General features: G+C 37.0%; 1 protein-coding gene and 1 pseudogene across 2 annotated transcripts in view; both read left to right on the top strand.

Annotated features, from left to right (window-relative positions):
* Positions 1-17,131, top strand: part of ETV1 (ETS variant transcription factor 1) — a 91,758-nt gene extending 74,627 nt beyond the window's left edge. For both annotated transcript variants that reach the window (XM_089917669.1, XM_089917670.1), the window contains 6 exons: positions 686-753; position 1,498; positions 2,348-2,416; positions 5,918-6,087; positions 11,769-11,870; positions 16,709-17,131. In XM_089917669.1, the coding sequence (XP_089773795.1) occupies positions 686-753; position 1,498; positions 2,348-2,416; positions 5,918-6,087; positions 11,769-11,870; positions 16,709-16,930 (632 nt within the window). In that variant the 3' untranslated portion in view covers positions 16,931-17,131. The remainder of the gene's footprint in view (positions 1-685; positions 754-1,497; positions 1,499-2,347; positions 2,417-5,917; positions 6,088-11,768; positions 11,871-16,708) is intronic.
* A 4,943-nt stretch (positions 17,132-22,074) lies between these two features.
* On the top strand, positions 22,075-23,093 carry LOC149748424 (EKC/KEOPS complex subunit LAGE3 pseudogene; annotated as a pseudogene).
* The last annotated feature ends 1,869 nt before the right edge of the window (positions 23,094-24,962 follow it).

Here is a 24,962-nt window from a genome sequence, read left to right as displayed (position 1 = left end):
GTTTAACCATTAACCAAGTTTATTTTCTCAGGGATGAGTTAACTTGGTCACACAGGCAAGGCCTCACTCTTAAGGTAACAATGGTGTTTGCTAAAAAGTTGTTGGATTTCTCTTTTATAGCCTCACTGGATTTGAATCTGACCTGTGGGCTTAACAAAATGAAAAGCCAGTCTTGTTTCTATCTGAAGAAAAAAGAGCAGTCACCTTACTAGGCTGGAGTAATTTTAAGAGATATAACAATTTCGTCTTCTCATAATAATTTCTAGCCAGTGTTCATGAAATAAACTATGAATGAGTCTTTTATTGATCTTTGCTTTGGATGACATTGAGTATACAAAGTTATTCCATACATGTCCTGAAATATTTTTTAAGTCATGACACTGTTTGAGGACACAATCACATTTATGCAGGGTTGCTGGTAAAGCCACCTTTACTTTATTAAGGTTGGTGTGGGTAAAACTTTGAATTCACCTGCCTGTTCAGGAGAATCAGTATCCACCATGATATGCTTCTCATCCTTAAGTTTCTTGTGTGGGCCCTGCCTGAAATGTTAACTATGTGTTGACAAGTTCCCCTCAAGAGACTCGTGTCAGTTTCTGTTACTTTTCCTTTCTGCACTCTGTCCACTGATAACAGCACATTTTCAGCTCCAGACATCTTTGACCACTGTTGTTTCCTCTTGCAGAAGTGCCTAGCTGCCACTCCATTTATATGAGGCAAGAAGGCTTCCTGGCTCATCCCAGCAGAACAGAAGTTAAGTTTTCCACTATTGAAATTCTTGTAAATACCTGTCAACATAATTGGACATCCTAAGGATGCTGTCAGATTATCATTATATTACATGGGGAAAATCACTTATGTCCACTAAACCATTATTTTAAAACTTTTCTTTTTAAAGTAAAAGGAAGATTTTTCAGGTCATGATCTCTTATATTTGGTTGTTAACATGAGTCATGTGCATATAAACAGCTGAAAAGTGGACTTCTCTGTTCTTTTTTGCCAGCAACTACATCCTTTTGAAAGAGAACGTGTGCTTTTATAAGATCACCTTACCTTACTGCTTTCTACTGAAATGTATCTTTTAGGAATTTTCAGTTTTGCTTTAGAGACCTAAGTCATTGTTTTGAAATAAAGCACCGTTGATTTAAATACATTCACCTTTAAATATCCTAGATTTTACATTTTGGGACAAGTAATTGTTAAGAATGGACTTTCACAGAAGAGACTTAGAAAAGGAGTTTTCTGTTGTGGATGTGTTATGGTAACCGTGGGGGGAAAGTTTTGTTCTAATGGGCATGATACCTGCAAAGTAATGAATGAAAATGATTTTATCTGGATAGACTCCCCTTTAAAGTATTTCCGGAATTATGTGCATGGTCCTTGATGTCAACACTATGTATCTTCAGTGAATGACTTAGATCCATCCTTCTAGGTTGAGTCCAGCATTGGTTGTTTTGTTTAAATAACATTAATAGAAGTAAATCCCCATGTTTAAAGGGTAGTATTATGAGATGGTAAATCCAGAAAATATGAGGCCAAGAATTTTGCACAAATGCAATATAATTATTGTTGCTATTTTTAATATTATGTACCTACCACAGAGACCAATACTTTTGAGAAATAAAACTGTGACTAAACTATGGGAAATTTCTTCCTGGTGATGAAAGATAACAGCAATTAAATGAAGGTGCCACAGTCAAGGATATTTGGGGGAGAAAATGATTGTGAAAAGCTGTCAATTTATTTTGCATTTTTCCTATGGACTTAGTTATGTTACAGCAAAAAAGGAAAGTTTTTTTTAACTGCCTTGGCTATTGAAGATGAAAACATGAGAAAGTTAACCTAGCTAAATATTTCTCCAAAGAAGTAAGGGGGTAAACCGTACCTGTTTCAGTTCATCAGGGTCATAATGCAAGGTACATGGCAGTAATTCACTCTGATTTCCCTCTCATCTGGTTGAATAACAAAACTTGGAAGAAAATGGAAAAGGAAATGATACATTATACATCCCAGGTTTGCCAGTGTTTACGTAAGCTCTATGCTTTGGTTAGTAATAATATAAATTGCTAACTCTCATGTATTACCATGTGCTAGGCAGTGTTCTAAAGTTGCATATATTAAATCATGTAATCCTCACAACAACCCTATAAGGTAGATGCTTTGTTATCATTCCCATTTTATAGATGAGGAGACTGAGGCACAGAGGTTAAATAATGTGTCCAAGGTCACGGAGTGGAAAAGTAGAAGAGTCCTTTTCTACCTCCGTTTTTGCCTTAATGGTTATATTTTGATTTATTTGTGAGTGTTATTTCTGTCATGAGTAAATGTATTTCATTTCCCCCCACAGGCTGCATGTTTGAAAAGGGCCCCAGGCAGTTTTATGATGACACCTGTGTTGTCCCAGAGAAATTCGATGGTAGGTTTTTCATTGTGTATCAAGTTTTGATTTCTGTAAGAGGGCGAGGAGAGATCACCTTCGCCTCTCCTGAAAGCAGTCAACATCGCTACTTAACGATCTTCATGCCCATCACTTACGATGCACTCAAGTCTCGCTAAACTTTGCCTCTTATAAATTCCCTTTCCTTTGCCCATTAAGAAGCTTTTTTCTTTTGTCCTATGAGAGATCCCATTTTTAGAGTTAGACAGAGTGTCATTCTTGCTGGGCTTTATGTAGAATAAGGGGGCCCTTTCCATTGCCTGGCTGAGGACATGCAGCTTGTTGCTCGAGATTTATTGAGAGCTGATCCCGTAATTAACAAAGCAGAGGAGAAAGCATGCTACTGTGGATGCATGGATGACTAATGCAGGCTCTTGCCTTTTATTGTTCACGAAAAGATGCATTATGGAACACAGGAACAATACAGCTGCCCATTTAGTTAGTGATTGTGAGTCCTCCTTTTTTGTTTTTCCCCTGGGAAGATGTTCATTACTAATGTGACATTACTTTGTAATTGCTTCAGATGGAGTTAGGAAAGCATCACTCTTTTTTTTTTTTTTTTTTTTTTTTTTTTTGCCGTACGCGGGCCTCTCACTGTTGTGGCCTCTCCCGTTGCAGAGCACAGGCTCCGGACGCACAGGCTCAACGGCCATGGCTCACGGGCTCAGCCGCTCTGCGGCATGTGGGATCTTCCCGGACCGGGGCCCGAACCCGTGTCCCCTGCATCGGCAGGTGGACTCTCAACCACTGCGCCACCAGGGAAGCCCTGCATCACTCTTTTAATATCACTTGCTGTGGCAATGAAAACGAAAATATCACCCCACACACACACGTTAGAAAGGGGTGTCAAGTTAGAATCTTCTTTTCTTGACAAAGGTGGCAGCAGTCAGCATCTACCCAGAGGCTTGGGTAAAAAGTGAACAGTTGATTGACTTAGTGGTTCTTCAGAGCGGTCTCCATATTTCCTGCTTTGATTGTTTAACAGGAAACAAGCAGGGGCCCTCTGATTAGCTGATTGCACAAACTTTAGGGATCATGGCTGTAATGGCCTGGTAGCTCTCAGGAGTTTTTAATTGTCATTATTTAAACAGCAAAGTGTATGTGCAGATTGCTTCTCAGTCTCTAATTAGTTGCTTGAAGTCTACTGTGTTCCCCAGGCTTTCGCTACAGGTAGACGTTTCAGAAGGGGTGATATAAGTCTTGGGAAGATCTGTGTCCTTAGCCTCCCTTTACATTGCTACATTCATGCCAAGGTCACAGGGTTAAACTCCAATAGGGATCACTTTTTCAGCCTTACTCTATAATAGATGTTACTTTTAACCTTAGAGTTTCAGAGGTGTGATCTGTGTTATTTTCTTTGGCATCATTCGCAGAGCATCAAAATCCTTAAAGTCCAGCTTTTTCTCTTGAGATAAAGCATAAAGTCTACTTTTTGGCATGACCTTCATCAGTTTCTTTCATGCTTAGTGAGCTTAACATTTTAAGAAATCGCGATGATTAGTATGGGCATGTAAGGAAGGAAAATAGCTCAAAACTGTAAACAGGATTATGATATAATCTAACAGGGCAAAGTCTAAGTCACTTACATGTTTGGGGAAGCTAACTGTCTTGATTATATTTTCCCTTTGGCTTTGAAATACTCCTCAATTTTATACTAAGAAAATATTTTGGGGAAGATAGTATTGGGCTTACATTTTGTAAGGAATAGAGACCAAGAAGAAAGAAGAACAAAGGGTTATTTTTTCGTTGTACAAGGCCAGTATGGTCAGTCACATTTATAGGCAGAAGAAATCTAAAGGTTAGAAAATCTGAATCTGACAGTGTTTCACTCTATCTGCATAATTGCTCAGTTACCCCCCTGAAAATTTCTAAATCTCAGAAGGAAAAACGGAGATAAATAAACCTGTCATTGAAATCAGTATGAAGAGACACTTCTATATTTTATAGCTTAGACCAAAACAACATAATGATTTTTAGCAGCTGTTGAGTGAATAATTTTATTTTGGTTTAGGTTTTTCTTTTGCGGTACGCGGGCCTCTCACTGTTGTGGCCTCTCCCGTCGCGGAGCACAGGCACAGGCTCTGGACGTGCAGGCTCAGCGGCCATGGCTCACGGGCCCAGCCGCTCCGCGGCATGTGGGATCCTCCCGGACCGGGGATGAACCCGTGTCCCCTGCATCGGCAGGCAGACTCTCAACCACTGCGCCACCAGGGAAGCCCTGGTTTAGGTTTTTTAAGTGTTCTTTCTAATTATTTTAAGAGGTGTATTTCTGTCTCTTGACCAAAGGAAATTTTTAAAAAGCTCATGATTTGGTCTGGCTTATAATTCACACTTAATGTCAGAAAATCGGCTCAAATGTATTCTGTCTGAATTGTTTCTTTAGTGCAGGAGAGAAATTCATGCATTAATAGTGATATGCTTGTAGGGCCCTAGACATTCAATCCCCAATGTGACTAATTCCACATATTTTTGAGACAATTTGCTGGAGATAGAAGTAAATAATCAGTAGTCATGAAACTGAGTTGTGGTGGTTTTTTTTGGTTTGTTTGTTTTTTGGTAAAATCAAAATATCTGGCCAGATATTCCAAAGAATTGGAAACTAATACCTTTGCTGCTGTAATCTATTTAATAGAGTTTTTTACACTTTGTATGAATAACAAATAAATGTAGCACAAACAAACCTTTCTTGTTTAAAAATATAGATAACAGAAAACTCTGGTGTATTCTTTTTTGTGTGTGTATAAACATTATAAAATTGGACTTTTAGAAAAAGAATAGCAAGCTAAACTCAGATAAGTGCAATACAAACAAGAGACAAGGAAAAATGAGAGAATTTTCATTTGCTGCCAGTTGAGAAAGCAGAGTGCCAGCGAAGGTGTGGAAGAAAGATGGTATACCGGTAATCCAGTATGCCCTGAATTACCCATGACATTGTCCTAGTTTTTACTTAACTCACAGAGTCTAAGATGCTATTAACTTTGCTTTGAAGTATTTGCATTAAAATTTTCACTAGTTTGTCATGTGCAGGTCAATGAGGTATTTATAAATTGCAGAATTTAATTTGCGCAAATAAAATGCACAGAGCTTAAAATTGATTACTCCCTCTGCATTGTTACTTAGAGCAGTAAGTAATAGCATTAACAATGAAGGCAAGAAGTATGATCGGATACTACAGTTTTTAAAATAGTATCTAAAGAAAAAAAAGATATACAGCATTTTTATAAGTAAATGACCTCCATGGATTTATTCTGGCCTTTGTGCATTTATAGTGACCTTTATATATACAGCTGTGTGTAAATTTGTAGATTCCTGGGTTATATTCACCCTTTTACCTATTTTAAATCCCTATTTAATGGTAACAGTATATTTCATAGACACCCTTAAATTGGTTGTAGTGTAACCATTTTAGTGATTGGCTTAATATAAATTTTATGTAAATATCATGGCTAATCATAGAAACTTAAAATGTTTTTAATTTAGGAGATATAAAGCAAGAGCCAGGGATGTATCGGGAAGGACCCACGTACCAGCGGCGGGGATCACTTCAGCTCTGGCAGTTTTTGGTAGCACTTCTGGACGACCCTTCCAATTCCCATTTCATTGCCTGGACCGGGAGAGGCATGGAATTTAAATTGATTGAGCCTGAAGAGGTGAGTTTAGTAGATTCTACTTAGGAAGATCAGATATGTTCTAATATAAGGAAACATAGACTTGATTAATATGCCAAAGAAGTATTTTTTAATTTTAAAACTATAGGGAAACATTGTGAATTAAAAGGTGGGCCAAAAAAAAAAAAAAGCAGGAATGTATTTAAAATAAGACATGAATATGTTGCAGGCTTTTTCCAGTTGCACACCGTCCTACAGGAATTGAAGGAAATCAACCGGATTATTAGCATAATCCTTTATTCAAGAGAGCAGGGCTTGGGAAGTCTCTAAAGGTGCATCTAAGTTGGGCACGTTTGATGGTCTTTGAGGAAGAGAGATGTCTATCAAAGTTCAACTAGTTTTGGGTATGGAGGAATTGTTCTTGAGAATTAGCAGTTATTATTTGGACAGTCTTGATTTTTGTCAAGAGGGTTAGAGAGGAACATTTAGAGAACAAAGTCATGTGTGAGAGGGTGTAGGGGAGACGTAGCTGTGGGCAATAAAGGCACACAAGGGCCACAGTGGGAAATTCTTACTCCTTAAGTGTTTCTTAGGAGACACAGACCTGTACAGCCATTGTTTCCCTTTGATTATTGGTGACATCTGTTTTGAATCTGCTGGGCTGTGTACGCTCCTTTGGAAGGTAGGAATAAAGTTTAAAATGTCACCATACCTAAGAAGACTCTGGATAGAGAGAATACAGGTAAATGGAACACCTTTCATTCTGTTCAGCTGTCTTACTTCCTCCAACCCTCCCCCATGCACATACCAATGGAGTGTTTTCCTGAAAAACCTCTCAGTTCAATTTTTATTCTGCCCAGGACTAACTTTAGGCTTAAGCCTACTTATTTTTCTATTCTTTTCTTTTTTTGGTTGCGGCCCATGGGATCTTTGTTGAGGCATGCAGGACCTTTTCATTACGGGATGGTCTCTTCGTTGCTGTGCTCGGGTTTCTCTCTAGTTGTGGCATGCAGGATTTCTCTTTCTCGTTGAGGTGCGTGAGCTCAATAGTTGTGGCACACGGGCTTAGTTGCCCCACGGCATGTGGGATCTTAGTTCCCCAACCAGGGATCAAACCCGTGTCCCCTTCATTGGCAGGCAGATTCCTTACCACTGGACCACCGGGGAAGTCCCAAGCCTACTATTATTATTATTACAACATAACCTACCGAATAGCATTTTGGACCTCAAAAGAAAGGTGACTTTTATATGAAACGTTTGTGTCTTATTAAAGATGCTTTTTCTGCTGCTGTTAAAATTGACTTCAGTTTACGTTAGCTGAGAAAGCAATGGAAGACTTTTAGCTAACGTGCCTATGACTGATCATATTGGCTATAGGATCTAAACACCTCAGAAAAGTCGAAAAATTCAGAGAGAGATATCCAGCTATTTTTTAAGTCAAAGTGATTAGTTTCACGTAGACTAGACATCTACAGCCTAGACTAGGCTACTGGGCCTATACATCTTGCATCTTCTGCTCTATGAGACCATGTACTTAATCATCATCAGATAACGTGTCCTAATTTGATTTCCAGAAGATAAGGTGACATTACTTATTAAGATTTAAGAGATTATCCGATTCGCATATGTATTAAATAAAGTATGAAATCAGAGGAGACGGTTAGTACGATTAAGTGTACTCCGGGTTACATCAATACCCTGGTAGCATTTGAGGGCTCAAGTTAAATCAGAAATTCAATTGAGTATAGGCTAAATGTTTGGGTGTTTGAATTTTGTACTGCATCTAAAACTTAATTTGGCTGTCAAAAGAAATTCATTTTTTATGTAGGTGTACTTAAATGGTATAAGTGAAAGAACCGCAAAAATGTGAAGCACTAAAAATTGAGACTAGAAACACTTAACGTAAAGTAATTTGAAAGCCCTTTAACATGATGGGAATGTGTGCTCTTCACCTCGTGAAAGATGTTAATAATCTCTGCAAGAGTTGGTTCATGCTAGAACTGAGGACATTCAACAGGGATTTATATCAATTACTTCCGTCCATCTGTGGTTAAAATAAGTGAGCAGAAACAGAATTTTTATTTTTGCCATCTATCTGTTAAGATGGGGGAAATGACTGAATTATGTCTGTGATTATTGATCCACTCAGAAGTGTAAAAATACTTAGGCACACGTGATTAAGTTCTTTATATAGCAATTGTTGATTTTTAAGCTGATCATGTTTGAACAAGTAGAATAGGAGACTTGACCAGGGGACCATTAAGTTACATCAAATTGTGAATTTCTGTGATTTTTTGTTTTTTAAATGCCGGGAAGGAATACAATTATTTCTGTTCCATACAACAAACCAACATTTAGACACCTTTTCTGTATCAGACTCAGAAAGTAAAAAAGGACAGGGGAATTCAGAGTCAGCCTAACTCCCTGGCAATTGTGCAATAAGCGCTCAATGTCTCCTAAGGCCCTTTGTTCAAAATGAAACGTTCCATTTCTGATTGCTGCATTGCTCACTGCTACAATTGCTTCCATCAGGCAATGACTGTGCTGCTTATGTTTAAATTTCTTCTTTGGAAAATGTTTGTGAAATTTCTTTAGTCTCTGTGGCCCACGGTCACCCTCTTCTTTCAACTACACAGCAGTTAATTGAGGATCTGTGACAGCACAGCTCATGAAAGGTGGCTCTGAAGCCATCCTTGTTGGAATTACTCATGAGTTCCGCTTTTTGTATTTCCTCTTGCAGTTTAAAATGATGCTGAGTGAGACTGCAGTCTTGTGGCTGATTATCTGCTCAGTGTGTTTGGATAACTTTAGCAAGCACATAATCTTTAACATCTCTTTTTGAGATATTCGAGATAACGAGATGTTATTTTTTAATTAATCATGGGTTCTGGGGAATTGTTCCAGGGAACAGTTATTGACATAGTGAAGCATCTGTAGGAGGCAGAGTAGAAGTCTTCTGCTAATATGCAAGCTTGTTGAGCTGGAAGAGTTATCGAGAAGTCTGATAGCCAGGCCCTGATTGTGGTTTCTAGGTTTACTGTTGCATATTCAAGCGTGATTTTAAAAATAAATTGAATAATAATTGAACGATTGCATTTTCCTGTTTAATTCATTTGGTGATAAGGATAAATGCTAGAGTGCTATAGAGATCTTTTCACTCTCCTCATTAACATCCAAAGTTTTCTTTTGAAAGAGTGTTAAAAGGAATTTACTGAAAGTATTGCCATCATCGTACCCACTCCATGTTGAAAATGGTACCTTGGCTTTTTTTTTTTTTTTTACATCTTTATTGTAGTATAATTGCTTTACAATGGTGTGTCAGTTTCTGCTGTATAACAGTGAATCAGCTATATGTATACATATATCCCCATATCTCCTCCCTCTTGCGTCTCCCTCCAACCCTCCCTATCCCACCCCTCTAGGTGGTCACAAAGCATCGAGCTGATCTCCCTGTGCTATGCAGCTGCTTCCCACTAGCTATCTGTTTTACATTTGGTACCTTGGCTTTTAGTGGCGCCGGGTATAGTGGTGATTGACGGGGTCATATGTGAGGGCTGAGTGGACTTTCTTAGTTGTTGGATGGTCCAACCTATCCTGGAAATTATTTATGTTATCTGTTCATTTTAAGTTGCAATCTTTTAAAAAATTTTTATCATGATAGGAACACAACATGGGATCTATCTTCTTATCAAATTTTTACACGTTCAATCCAGTATCATTAACTATAGGAACAGTGCTGTACAACAGATTTCTGTATCTTATTCCTTCATCTTGCACAACTTGTCTGCATCTCTCAGGCATATGAGTATCCATTTCCCTCAACTTTATAATGAATGTGATATTGAAACAGCTCTAAGAATAAATTTGGGGGCTTCCCTGGTGGCACAGTGGTTGGGAGTCCGCCTGCCGATGCAGGGGACACGGGTTAATGCCCCGGTCCGGGAGGATCCCACATGTCGCGGAGCGGGTGGGCCCCTGAGCCATGGCCGCTGAGCCTGCACGTCCAGAGCCTGTGCTCTGCAACGGGAGAGGCCACAACAGTGAGAGGCGCGCGTACCGCAAAAAAGAAAAAAAAAGAATAAATTTGATTGTTTTAAAATGTCTACTGATACCCATGGTGCTGAGAATTAACTGGCATCATAAAAGTCAAACTCTGCTTATGGTATTAAAAAAACATCTTTCTCTCCCCAAAGACTTCCACTGTGTTGTCTTGAAGTGTGTTGCAGGTATTTTACTTTCTAGGTGCCTCCTGGTGAGCCTCTAGAAAAGCATGATTTACAAATGCATAAGTGTTCAGAAATTGTTCAGTTTCAGGAGATACTAATAATTTATTTTCACATCCCCTCCAGGTTCGCAGGCTGTTCAGTTGTCATGTCTATTAAAGATTCACTGATGTCCATTGTTAGCTTTTTAAAAGACACTTTATTTAGAAATTATTGCTTTCACTTCTTATTGCCATCAGCCCATTTTGCTATTGCTTAGAACATTTACATTAAAACGAAGTTTATCTTTGGAACTTTAAGGTGTACCTGTCACAGTGACTCTGTTTTGATATATAGTCACGTCCCTGTGACGTTACATCTCTCTGCTCTTCAAAAATTATACTGATATATGTGACTAAATTACATTGTATCTTCATTCAGGAAGTAGAAATTAGCGAGAGAGAAAATAGCAAGGATCAGTGTTTTTAAAAGAGAAAAAAAAAAACTCTGGAGAAAGGTTATTGCTAATGAAGTAGAGAGAGACAGAATGACCTCTTTGCAAAGCATTCTGTTTTAGTATATTACACGTAGCAACAACTTGGAATTCTGTGAACATGAAGGAAACGTAGCAACAACCTGGAATTCTGTGAACATGAAGGAAAACTCTAACCCTATTTAAAAATGGTGTCTCAGGGTTACCTAGGCATGCATGGCAGCTGCAATTTCTGCTCAGATGAAGCAAAAGTGGAAATTAATGCGAAGGTGACTTTAGCTGAGGTCATAGAAGCAGGCCACCCTGTTCTGGATAACGCTGCATCTAGCCAGGGTAGTGGTGAGGTAGGGGATACAGATATGTTGAGGAAGGAGGTTTTGCTGAAGCTCTGTTGAAGCTCAGACATTGTTCACTGAACAGCAAAAGCAGATATCCTGCTTTAGAGATTTTTGTCTGTGGACTCATACACATGGCGGCCTCCTTATTTTTAGCATCTGATTACTACTGTTCTTTAAATGAACGCTTAATTCCCCAGTGTAGTATTGGCTGCAGTTTTATCCTGATGCTGCTTCAGGCAATAAAAATTATTTGCAGTTCAGCTTACTAATTGGTATACTGTTTCCTCTGCTGTACACGCTGTGCCACTTGTTCACTCTTTTATTCAGCGTCATGCAGGATATCTGTTTTCCTTTGGTTTATCGTGACCTCAAAAACACCTTTACAAAGAGATCACGAAGCCACTCTTGATCTGTAGATTTTATCTGAAAAGAAAAAGTAAGAAGGAGAAAACAGGGTACCTCAGCATGCGAAGCATGCCTCGGCTTCAGGGTGATCACTGAAGGCCTGGTTTAAAAAGCAAACCAGGACGCAGGATATGCAGATCATGATAGCTTTTGTGTCTTTACTTACGTTTTTGATTTGGATGTGTTTTAGAGTGCTTGGAAGTAATTAATGAATTAACTGATTTTTATGAGATATGTTGATAAGTTTATACTTAACACTACAATGTAATTCTGTTTTGGTGGCAGGTGGCCCGGCGTTGGGGCATTCAGAAAAACAGACCAGCTATGAACTATGATAAACTTAGCCGTTCACTCCGCTATTATTATGAGAAAGGAATCATGCAAAAGGTGAGCAGCTAATACAGCGTTAAAATGCATTGAAATGTTGCGCATTCATCCGCGTGTCATACTTTAAAGCCACGTACCATTACACTGCTGAAGCAAGGTTTCCGCCCACTTTAACATATGCTTAGCTGTTTGCTTTGCTATTACAAGCCTTTCTGTTTATAAATGCATGGGCATTATAGACAAATGTGTAATAATATCATATACAAAGTAGTAGACTTTCTGGAAGTCCCCACTTTCCTGTGTTTGGTAGAAAAACTGTTGTTTTCGTACTAATATGGCAAGCATATATCCCCAGAAGTCGTTGATATTTTGCTACATTCTCCACAAGTATATAATTTTGAATACTATCTGAATTATTACCTTTTCCCTCTTGTTCTGGTTCTTAAAACGTTCAGAACATTGCTTGTTCTCATTCTGAAAAACATTTTTTCTTGGCTGATTTCATTACTTGACAGCTTAACATCTTAAACCGTTGATTAAAAATAAGTATTTGATCTTATTTCATTGGTATAATGAAGTTACATTTATTTTATTTCAAATGAGTGTCTCTTAATATTTCCAGGTAGCTTTTTTAAAAGGTGTGAGATAAAACAAATGAATTACACCTAGAAACAAAATATAAAATTTTTGAAGAAGGTAATGAATAAACGAATAAATAAAGATAAAACATGTGGGTATTTGTTATTGTTACATCCTTCAGCCTTGCATGCATATTCGATCTAATAGTCTTGACTGTGAACAACGTTTAGGATTTATTCATCGTGAATATTACGTTATAGTTTTATTATGCATCCTTTGTTCATTTGGGGGGACACAGACGTATATTACAGATTGTGGCATAGTTTTATGTCACCATGGTTCTGCCAAGAAAAACTAGACCAGTTGGTCCATGAAACTTACTAGAAGACAGGGAAACAGCATCATTGAGTTTTCTAGACCAAAGGGAATCTGTGCTCTGGAGTTGGCCAGCCTGCAAGTTAGAACTTGGAAGATCCTTAAAAGATAAGGCTGAATTAGATTCTTAATTGCTTCCTATTTCCCTGAATCTCACCTTCAAAATGTAAAACCAGTTACTATCTGCTCTGTCTTCTCCATCTCAACCCCGGAGGCTTTTTTAATTCCTCCCTTTCTCTCATCCACCACTCCCATTTGCAGCCAACCCCTTTCACATACATCCCATTCTTTTCGTTTTCATCACCATCTTCCTAATTGGGCACATCAAGCGGGCTGGCACAGTAGGTGCTCTGCAGGTCCCCTGGGCAGTGTTACACAAAATGCAGTCATGACTTTGGTTTGCATGCTACCTTCTCATTAGATCACCTTTTTTGAACAGATTCTTCTGCTACTCAGCAGTGGTATTCTTACCTCGTGAAGCTGCTGTGATTATTAAATGAAATAATGTACTTGAGACACTTGCATTGTACCTGGCGCAAAAGTCTTCAACAAATGGTAGCTGTGAATGCATCTCACACCCTGAATCCAAGGCATATTTAGCTTGTGTGTCTTGACCAGTAAGTCCCTTACTAAATGGAGAGCTAAAAAGTATCGTAAACTGTCTAATCATACCTCAGGTTTTAGGGGGTACACAGTATTTGAGGGGGTATCTTCAGGATGACATGTCTGGTCTTAAATATTCTCAAAGGTGTTCAAACTTATGCTTATTACTGATACCACCGCTTCCATGTTCCTATTTATTTATACAGTTATCACATATCCTATTTATTTACCTCTTACTTTAATAAATTAATAAGGCAAGATGCTATCAAATAGTCTAATGACAGCATAGATGTTGAAAAAATGTTGTGGCTCCTCACGTTTTTTCTATTAGGTTGTAATTGCCAAAGGAAACTATTAGCAACCATTTATTTGTCAGCTAATATAGGAGAGCAAAATGTTGTACATCACAGGCCTTTTGGGGTATTGCATACGATATAAGGAAAACCAGGTCGTTTAAAGGTGAAAAATGCAAAAGTTGAAGTCTACTTATAACTAGCACAACAATCAAGACTTTGGACAATTTTTACAGACGTACATATACTTATTCTTCCTTCCACGTGTTGAGCCGTTCTACTTGCCACTCTCTGACACACCTGTGACTCTCTCATTGCTTCACTCTTTTTAGAATGTCCTGCCATCTTATCTTTACCTATTAACATAATGGTTAAGTAAGTTCTAGTATAGTCATTCAGAGAAAAATTATGCAGTCCTTTAAAAAAAGAAAACTCTGATGTAGAATTATATATTTTAATGTATGGGGAAAGTGTTTATCTGACCACGCTTGTTCATGAACTTAAAACTCTGTGTGTATGTGGTGTATGTAAAAGAAAATAAAATGGAAAGATTAGAGAATAAAATAAAACCCAAATGGATCTAAACATCAAAGAAACCCTGATTATTTTAGTAGTTATGAAAGAAATAAGAAATGAAGTAATGATCATTATACCTTATAGACAGTACATGTATGAATTTCAAAATTTAGAAATGATGGGAAAAGTATATACAAACATTTAAGCATTGGTTATTTCTGGTTGATATAATCAGATTATTATTTCTTTTGGCTTAATCTGTAATTTAAAATTTTCTTCCAATACCCCTGTATTACTTCTGAAATTTTAAAAGTTAACACATAATTTAAATAGCTAGTCTTTCAAAATTCATGTTTTATCTATCTAAGCATTGCAATTTGTGTATACTGAATGTATAGCATTTTCCATATTATAACTGAATAACAGAAGACGTTCTGTCCCTTGGTTGGTTATCAGCCCTTGTTCTAAACTTTGTGGCATTTAAATAGGCCAGTAATTATAGTAGTAGCCCTAAATATGTTTACTGTAAGGAAAATAAAACAGTGAGTCAAGGCAGAGTCCTTAAGAGGTTTTATAATCTTGATTGCATATTATACATTTTAATTCCCCGCAGTGATTTATCGAATCATTTCTAATTATAACCAATAGCAACAGGTTGTACAAAAAAACTTCCAGTATCCTAAAGCAAATGCCTCCTTCTCAGCGGCTGCAGACAAAACAAAGCAGGTTATTAAATGCTCTGAGGTATGCAGGCCATTTATTTTATTTTTATTCTCAAAGTGCTTTGAACAAAGAAACACGGGAAACGGGGATTTAGTATAGTTAAGCTTTGTTTCTGATATGGTCTATTTTTACTTTTATGGTAGTTTCACCATTTCACCTTTACGAACTTAATTTCCTTTTTATAAAGGACTAAAGTGAATAAATTTATGCCAGACTCCTCCGTTTGCCATGCCCTGTGCTAGAGACTTCCATCTTAGTCTTGCAACAGGCTTTCCAAGAAGCCATTCCTGACTCCATTTCACAAAAAAAAGGGGAACTGGGGGCAGTTTAAGAAACATGTCCAAATCCATAAAAACTAAGTCTTGGCTGTTTTCAAGCCTAAGGATATTCAGAGTATTTGAATTCTCTAAATTGATTCCTCTTACAGGGTAAAAAAAATCCAGGGCAAAAAACATTCTAAATCTGAGTCCAGAACAGCAGTGCTCCTTGGTAATTTTTTTTTTTCTTCCCAAACATGCACAGATAGTTTATAAACTATGAACTCACCATACCCCCACATCACACAGCAAAGTAGCAGAGGAGTTGAGTAATTTGCACCTTTCTAAAATTACTGAACTCTACATACACACAAAAAGTTACTGCCAAACTTAATACAAAGAACTGTATTCATCCACTCCTGCCCTGCCCAACCCCCCCCGTGGGTTTTTGAGAAGCTCAGCATTGTCTATTAATGGCAGCGGGGGCAGGGCTGTATTTGTTCCACTCAATTGTTTATAATTTCCTAGAGAAGCATTACTCTTCAAAATTTAAGTTTGGGACATGTTATTTCCTACAAATTACGCCACTTCTCCTTTATTTCAAGCAGCTGTCACATTTCTTTCTTTCATTTCCTCCCTATGCATCGTGTATTTTAAATTCCTTTCACTTTTTTACACCTCTTACTTCAATTTGACACTTTATATACATCCTTACCTTCTGTCTAAGGCATCTTGCTTTCATTTTTAAAAGTGATGTACCCAGGATAATGCTGCCCTCTCGATCTATCTTTCGTTTAAATAAGGCTATGTATCTTTTTTTTCAGGTGAGAATATACAGTGCAAAAGAAAATAAAAAATAAAAAAAGAACAGTTCACCCTGCGAATCAGTGAATCACTAGTCTAGTCTTATTAGGAACACAATACATTTTTCTTCTAAGCTTTGGAAGTTTAGTTTTTCTACAGTTTCAGAAATATAATGTTAAGAGGGAGACACTACACTTTAAAGGCCTGGTTATTTTATAAGTACTATAGATATTACCTTTTCAAACAGAGGGGAAAAGATTGTAATGTGACGATGCCTGCATGAAATCATTGATTTTTTTTCCCCCCAAATAGCAATGTAAGTTTACACTTACATGAAAACAAGCAAGCTGCTAAGCTTTCTAGCTATATCTGGAATGAATGTAATTATTACTCAAGGTCAACATTTTGCATTTCCCTCGATTGAACCGTAGTTTGTCACACAAAGTGAGGATTTTTTTTCTATCTGTTAATAGTTCATTGCTTCTTCTTTTGTTATTCATCCTTTCTGGAGTATTAAATCATGTTTTTGTTTATTTCTTTCTCTGCCCTTCCAATCTGGGATGGTGAAGATGAGTTGTTGGGTTTTTTTAAGCTGAGATGTAGTTGACATAACAACCTCACATTAGTTTCAGGTGTACAACGCAACGATTGGATATTTGTATCTCTTGCGAAATGCTTACCACACTAAGTCTAGTTACCATCCGGCACTGCACATAAGGATGGGATTTCTCTTCCGTGTTTCCCTTAGGTGGCTGGAGAGAGATACGTCTACAAATTTGTATGTGATCCAGAAGCCCTCTTCTCCATGGCCTTTCCAGATAATCAGCGCCCACTGCTGAAGACAGACATGGAGCGTCATATCAACGAAGAGGACACGGTGCCTCTGTCCCACTTTGACGAGAGCATGGCCTATATGCCAGAAGGGGGCTGCTGCAACCCTCACCCCTATAACGAAGGCTACGTGTATTAACACAAGTGACAGTCAAGGGCCTCCTCGCGCCTCTCCTCTTTTGCGAGATGCAGAGAATCTCTGAATTCTCTTCAATCTTTGTCTGATTTTTGTTGTTTGTATTTTATTTTTAAATAATAATACACAAAAAGGGGCTTTTCCTGTTGCATTATTCTATGGTCTGCCATGGACTGTGCACTTTATTTGAGAGTGGGTGGGAGTAATCTAAACATTTATTCTGTGTAACAGGAAGGTAATGGGTGAATGGGAGGGGGGGATTGGGGGATTACTTTTTACTTAGGCTTGGGATGGGGTCCTACAGGTTTTAAGTATGATGAAGCTCTATCATGTTGATTTGATTTCATAACAACCTAGAAAATGTTCATTTCCTCTGGGTGTCTATAGTACACAGTTAATTCACATTGTGTAAATATCCACTTGGAGACTATTTGCCTTGGGCATTTTCCCCTATCATTTCTGAGTCTCTGCAAGGTGTACAAAAAAAAACTACTGTAAAAGGCAGTTTAATTGTTAGAAATGACTGTTTTTGCACCTCTTGTAAAAAGGTATCTAGAGATTGCATTTGCTGCTTTTTGTTTCGTTTTGCTTTACATATGACTCTTAGAGGATAACCATAAAATGGGTAATTCTCTCTGAAGTTGAGTAATCACCATGACTGTAAATGAGGGGCACAATTTTGGACTCTGGCTCCAAACTGAGTCACAGGCCAGTAGCAGTATACGTATCTGGTGCCACCTTGCTCTTTAGATACAAATCATACTGTTGTTAAAGTATTTTGAAGCTCATTTCAGTTAAATAATGATATTTTTCATGGTCCTTTGAGATCTTCATTTAAATGGTAAATCTGGGATCACAATGAAGCAAAAAATATCTGTCTCCTTTCGCTTCCTTCAGTACATAAAAACATTATTTAATCAATAAGAATTAACTGTACTAAATCACATAATATGCTGTTCTAGATACAGCAAGCACTCCTTAAGAAAAATATCCAATACACTAAATAGGTACTATAGTAATTTTTAGACATGGTACCCATTGATATGCATTTAAACCTTTTACTGCTGTGTTATGTTGAAACATATATAAATATTAGATAATGCTAATGCTTCTGCTGCTGTCTTTTCTGTAATATTCTCTTTCATGCTGAATTTACTATGACCATTTATAAGCAATGCAGTTAACTACAGATAGCATTTCAGGACAAAATAGATGACTCGAACCATTTATTGCTTCAAAAATAGCTTATGCCATGCTATGCTATAAGCAGCTTTTATGCACATTGACAAAATGAAGAGTAAGCTTCAGCTTGCTAAGGGAAACTGTGGAAAATTTTGTAACTTTTGGTGAAATGGAAAATTATTTACAAACTGTCAAAGAATATGAGGAAGTTGCTGTATGACATAGTGCTGGCGCTGGTACTATCCATCATCTTGTTTTGGACACTCGTGTAAATGTGATTGGATTGTTTGAAAGAAGATTTAAAGATTTAAAGTTTCAAAGGTTTTTGTTTTGGTTTTGTTTTGCATTTGGAGAAAATACTGAAATTAGGGTATAACAAAGCCATAAGTAAATGGTGGTACAGTATCTCTGAAGAGCTTGCTAAAATGATTCAAGCAAGAAACACGAATTTTGTTCACTCCATCAATATCCCAGAGGAACAAAAATTTTTAAAGAGTCAGTAGCAAAATTTTTAAAAAGTCCTAAACACAAAGCCAAAATCGACTTATAAAAGCTTTTCATGATGAACACAGGGAAAATTGTTGAAAGATGATCTCCTGGCTACCCATTTTCCAACATGACACGGATCACAACTCATGTCTTTAAATTGAACAGTTACTGGGAAACCCACATACCATAATCAATACTACTCACGTTTAATCCTACAAAAAAAATTCTAATTTCAACACATCTATGTAACCTGCGATTTCAAGGCTTGTTCTACACTTACATTATATAGCATTAGGCCCATTATGGGCTAATAAATATGCCTTAAAAATCAGAACTTTTTTCCCCCACTTTGCTCATGTGGCCATTTACAGCACGTAGAATAAAAACAGATTTTAAAATATTCAGCTAAAGTTTTACTGGAAAGAGAATTGACACATTTGGAGAAATTGAAAGTGGGTCCTTAAAATATGATCTAAGTGAAAATTATATTGAGTATTCTTTTTTTTCCTCTTTTTCTCTTATTCTTTTAAAACTTCTAGTTCTACTTTGACAGTGAGAAAATTGGGCTATGAGTTATTTTAAGGAATCAAGGAAGAATTGGTATTGATTATATAATATTTAAGGACAAATTATATATTTTGCTGTTTACGGTACTAACTCACTGAATGCAGTAAGTAATTGGCCAACATTAAGTATATTTCTCATACAGAAGGGTTCAAGACATTACATTATAAACTCTTGGGAAATGTATCTAAATTTTTTTTTTTGGTTCTGTTCTTATTCTACTTTTTGTTTGGTTGTATTTTTATTTTCAGATAGATTAATAAATCTGGCAGCTGATTTCTGCAAGATTCTTGTGTTTTGAATTTCTAATTGAATTGGCTATTCAAACATAGAAATCAACAACATAACATTTTCCTTCAACTTGGTAAAGGAAAATAAAAGAATTATCTCCCCTCATGTTTGCTGCCTTTTGATGTTAATACCCAAAAGACTAATTACAACAAAGAATGTCACCTCTCCAATAACTAATGAAAGATGATTTTCTTTAAGTTATGCCTACAAAAATGCTTAAAAATAAAAATTCACACAGCTGACAGTGCAGAGCAGTTTTCTCAAATTATAGAAAGTTCTTGGGGGTCACTTAATTGAAACTCCTTTTTATAGATTTTTATGTTTCCTGTAGATGCTATAACAAATTACCACAAGTTTAATAACTTAAAGCAACACAAATTTATCCTCTTTTAGTTCTAGAGATCAGAAGTCCAAAATGAGTCTAAAGGGGCTAAAATCAAGGTGTCTGTAGGGCTGGTTCCTTCTGGAGGAAGCCCATCCTTACTTCTACTTTTAGAAGCTGTTGTCATTTCTGGCTCCTGGCTCCTGCCTTCCTTACTCCAATCTCTGCTTCTGTGGTCACATCTCTTTTTCCTCTACTGTAGTCAAATCTTCCTTGGCCTCTCTCTTATAAGGATATCTGTGATTACATTTAGGGTCTACCCAGATAACGCAGGATAATCTCCCCATCTCAAGATCTTTAACTTAATCACATCTTTGACGTCCCTTTTGCCAGGTAAGTTATCATTCACAGGGATCAGGACACAGGTAAGGGGCATGGAGGAAAAGGGGTGGCTGTTATTCAGCTTACCACACAGATGAAGACACTGTGTATTAAAAATACTGATTGACTTACCTATGGACAAAAATGTTCTTATTGATGGATCTAGGGTGAGAAATTACTGAAGAACATTTTTGTTTACCGTTGAGATGGTCTCACTTTACTCTGCATAAAAGGTAATGAAGGCATTCTATGTTAAAGTTCACCTACTCCATTAAAGCATCTGATAATCACATAGAGCTTTTAGATTATTTAATTCCCCCACATGTAAAAATTATGTAATGAGAGAAAAATATAGTGTGATAATTACAGAGTTATAGCACAGTTAATTATGTTATCCAAGTCGGATTATTTTTTTTAATATAAATTTTGATGCTAGTACGGGTTGTTACTCTACAGCCTTAACATCTACAAGTTATTACTGTTTAAGAAAGAATGATATGTAGAATATGTTTGCTACTCAAAAGAGCAATTTTAAAATATGAGTCAACTTATGTTTATATGACAAGGAAAGAAATCTATTACCAGATGTCTTAGCATTTGGCCAGATCATAGGTGCTTCTAAAATGAATGTTCTATCAGGTAGCATTTTCAGAGCGTATAATGACAAAACATTACAGAGGGGAAGACCATTTGAATGTTTCTTACTTGGTATCTCAAAAGAGAAAAGCTGAAATTTGAAAATAAGAAATGAGTGAGCTATTTTCCAGTTGCAGTTTGATATGGGGAAGGGGAAAAATAGAATTGTAAGAAAAAAATAAAGACGGGTAAAAATAAAAGAAGGAAGTTGAAGGCAAATGAACATATTGAGCAATTGTGATAAGAATTACATCAAAGCCAAGTTTCCATAAGATATCAGTGTTGGACATGATAGTGAAGAATTCGGCTCAATTTACTCAGAACTCAACTAGTACATACTTTTAATACTTAGCTTTTTTTTTTCTTCTTTTTTTAATATATGAGACTTCTTTAGAAAGATTTATTTATTAAAAAAAATTTTTATGGAAAGATGTAGTTTAAGAAGAGGAGAATTTGATCAGAGTAGTGGATGCCTTTACTGAAAAATATTGACGATTTTAGAACGTTCCATTAAAAGTATTCATAGAATAGCTGTGGTTTATAAACTCATATGTAAGATAGGGTTTTTTTTTTTTCTTTTTGCATATAGACTCCAATATTCTTATTTAGTTCCATCCTAAAATTATGTTTCTATGGAGAAGAAATTTTTAATTCACTTGGATATATTAAAATTATACTTACGGTTTGAGAAAACATTCCATGAAGTTTATGTGATCATAGCAAATAAATATGCTCAAAATTTAAATCTGAAATAAAAGCCCCAGAAGCTGAAAATATTGCACTATTGTGATCACTCTGGGAGGTGGCACATGTAAAACTGATAAATATCATCTAAGATGTTGACTTCCTTTGAATCATTTTAATCATTTAATTTATGACCAGTGTGCTTGAGTAGTCTTTTGCCCTCCTGTCAGTTCCCACGTGTTATTCTTTTTCTGGTAATTTAGGTCCCAGGACACCTGATAAATATTTTTCTAGTACTGTGTTCTAATCTCCTTCAATACATGGTTTCACTTAATCTTTTCAGCAGCTACAGCAGGAAGAAATTTTGGGAAAGGAACTATCTAAATTATTTCAGTGACTCCCATGTGCCAGCCAGGGTGCATGCTTGACAGATGTTACTGTTTCCATCACTGATTGGCTTTGAGGAGAAGCTGAGGCTAAAGACAAAACCAGGATGTCATTGTGTTCAAAATGTCGTGATCACAGGCAAATTCATAAACGCTGCTTTTTTTTTTTGTAACCTGGACCTAGCTACTTTCTTGATTTAAATTTTAAATAACTTAAAAATGTATGTAAGTCTCTGCTCAGCTCAGAGAGGGACGCGTCGGCTGTGCAGGCCCCGGGGGACAGCGCTGTAGGGGCAGGGGGCGGAGTTGGTCAGCAAAGCTCTGGAACTCCTGATCGCCAGAGTAGTTCAGGTAGCCCTGGAGTTGAGGGTGGTCACCGGGGCTCAGAAGGCTGGGGTGGGCCTGGCAGAGGAGCAGGGATGGAAGTAGCTGCCGCTGGTCCCAAGGGTGAGCCGGCACCACGTGCCCTAGGACATGGTGGAGATGCAGCACCCGCGGCTGTAGGGCCTGGAAGTGGACTGCTGGTGTTCACGCTTACAGTGCCTTTCCGACCCCCCCCGGGGGTGGGGGCAGACATGCCCCGCAGATCTCTGATCCCAGATGCCTAATGCCACCAAGGCATGATTCATAAGGAATATACAGTGAATGGCAGTGCCCTGGCTATTAGATGGTCTGCTGAAGACCTTGTCCTCTTCTGGATTTCCATCAACTCATTCCTGGATCAGCTTTCCCTGGTGATTCGGAATATTTGGCGCTTTGGGCCCCTGCCTCCCCAAAGGCTAGGCAGAGGAAAGGGGGCTGTGGCCTAACCTTGTGTCCCCTACTAGGGAAGGCATAGGGAATTCAAACTTAGAGTAACTGCCACTTTGTTATTTGGGTTTAATTTTTTGCCTCTACTGGCCCTTGGTATCTCTTGGTTCACTTGTTTTGTTTCCCTGCAGCTTGAGGAGTGGGATGCTTCAATGTTTATTACTGCAGAAAATAAAACTTAGCTACTAAAAAAAAAAAAAAATTATGTAACAGTGACATTTTGCTGAAACACAGTCTTATTTAAAATGTATTTCTTTAAACATCTTTGATTAGTCTTTATAGAAAAATCTGAAAAAGAAATCAAGTACTCCTTAAACAATAGCAATATCATAACATGAATTTTTTTTGAGTCTTTAAGCATTTAGAAATCAAAATGATTGATGTATCACTTTGGTTTTTCCACTGGAGGATACAGCTTAATGATCCCCAAAGAGACAGATCAACTTCTTCAGAATGTTGTAAACACTGCCCCCATGACTTACGCTATTAGACATGACTTCTGAAAGTAATAGATTGCCCAGAAAACTTTTAAAGCACGGCAGTTTTGAAGTCACGTGATTCAGAAGAAGCAACAAATGAATTTTTAAAGTAGAACTGAAATCACAGCAACTATTTTCCAAAGAAATCTTAATTTTTAAAAACTATCACATTGTTTTAGAGGGGAGTATGACATCTTATGTACGTTTAAATTTTCTGAACAGCCAGTAAAACTATTTGTCCTATAGAAAATTTAATGTGAATTTAATTGACAGAAGACAAATATGGCACAAAAAGATGGGGAGAAAATAAGATAATGCATGTGGCATTACATTTTTAAAAATTTTTATTTATTTTCTTATTTAGTTTTTTGGCTGTGTCGGGTCTTAGCTGCCACATGCGGGATTTTTGTTGTGGCATGCAGGCTTCTCTGTAGTTGTGGTATGCTGGCTCCACGGCGTGTGGGCTCTGTAGTTTGCAGGCATGTGGGCTCTCGCTGAGGCATGAGCTCAGTAGTTGTGGCATGGGCTTAGTTGGCCCACGGCATGTGGGATCTTAGTTCCCCAACCAGGGATCGAACCTGCGTCCCCCTGCACTGGAAGGCAGATTATTTACCACTGGACCACCAGGGAAGTCCTGACATTACATCTTAAACTGCACAATGCTCTCCTACTTTTAATACTTGAGAAATATTTTACTTGATATTTAAAAATATTAAATTCTTTAAATTTTTTCTATTTAAAAATGTTGTAGTAAAATATATGTAACATAAGACTTGCCATTTTAACCATTTTTAAGTGTCCACTTCAGTGGCATTAATGACATTCTCAGTGTTGTGCAACCATCACCACTAGTATTTCCAATCCATTTAGATTATTTTATTCTTAAAGTATTTTAAAAAAAATACTATAGGAGATACTTTGTTATATATTAGAATTAGAAATGTAAGAAATGCAACCTTATGCTTTCTAGTAATTCACATTACTTGTAGTTCCTTTATTAATAGGTTGGCCTTGATTTCATACTGTAGTTTAATAGCGTTATTAAAGAAAAAAAAGAACTTTATGTATAAACACTATTTCTACAAAGTCCCAATGATTGCAGGGAAAAAAAGTTCATTTAGACAAGGAGCTTACCGGATGCTTTGAAAATAACTCAGTTATGTACATCTATGTTAACAAATAAAAACGGCCCAGAACCTTAAAACAAACTACATCAAACAGAGAACTGACCTTTTGCACTCTTGTTTCTTTAGTTTGAATGGACAGATTTGATTAACACATCATAAAGACACAAACATACTGAAGCTATGCTCTTTAATACAGTGATAATTTCAGGTAACTTTTTTTTTAGGAAAGTATTCCCAAACAGAAACATGTGAGATTTAATAAAAGTACTGAATTAATGTGAAATCAGGTTAACAAGATACACTGGGCATCACGCCACCACCCCCTCACCAAACACTAAGAACTTGCTAAATTAAAACAAATTGAATATTTTTCTGTGACTTTTCAAATCTCATATATTCCTTTCAAAATCTGTCCCCTGAAATATGGTGCTTAATCACAAGGTGACTTGTTTATAATCATTCACTTATAGAGTAAATTTTGGTTTATTATTGAAAGCACAGCATCTGAAGAGAGAAGTCTATTATTTATTTTTTCCTCAGATATATAATGCCAGGCCCAAATGTGATAACATGCCACATTTGTTTGTTGATTTTTGTCTGTTTCATGAAGAGCTTGTTTGCAGGTGTAACAAATCACCCATAAAATTGCCATTTCAATTATTTCATATGCCAACATTTGAAATT

This window comes from Delphinapterus leucas, chromosome 9 (assembly GCF_059928025.1).
Source record: "Delphinapterus leucas isolate spDelLeu-1000000601 "Yukka" chromosome 9, BTC_Dleu_Yukka2, whole genome shotgun sequence".
In the NCBI taxonomy this organism is placed as follows: domain Eukaryota; kingdom Metazoa; phylum Chordata; class Mammalia; order Artiodactyla; family Monodontidae; genus Delphinapterus; species Delphinapterus leucas.
This window is presented reverse-complemented; position numbering and strand designations above follow the sequence as displayed.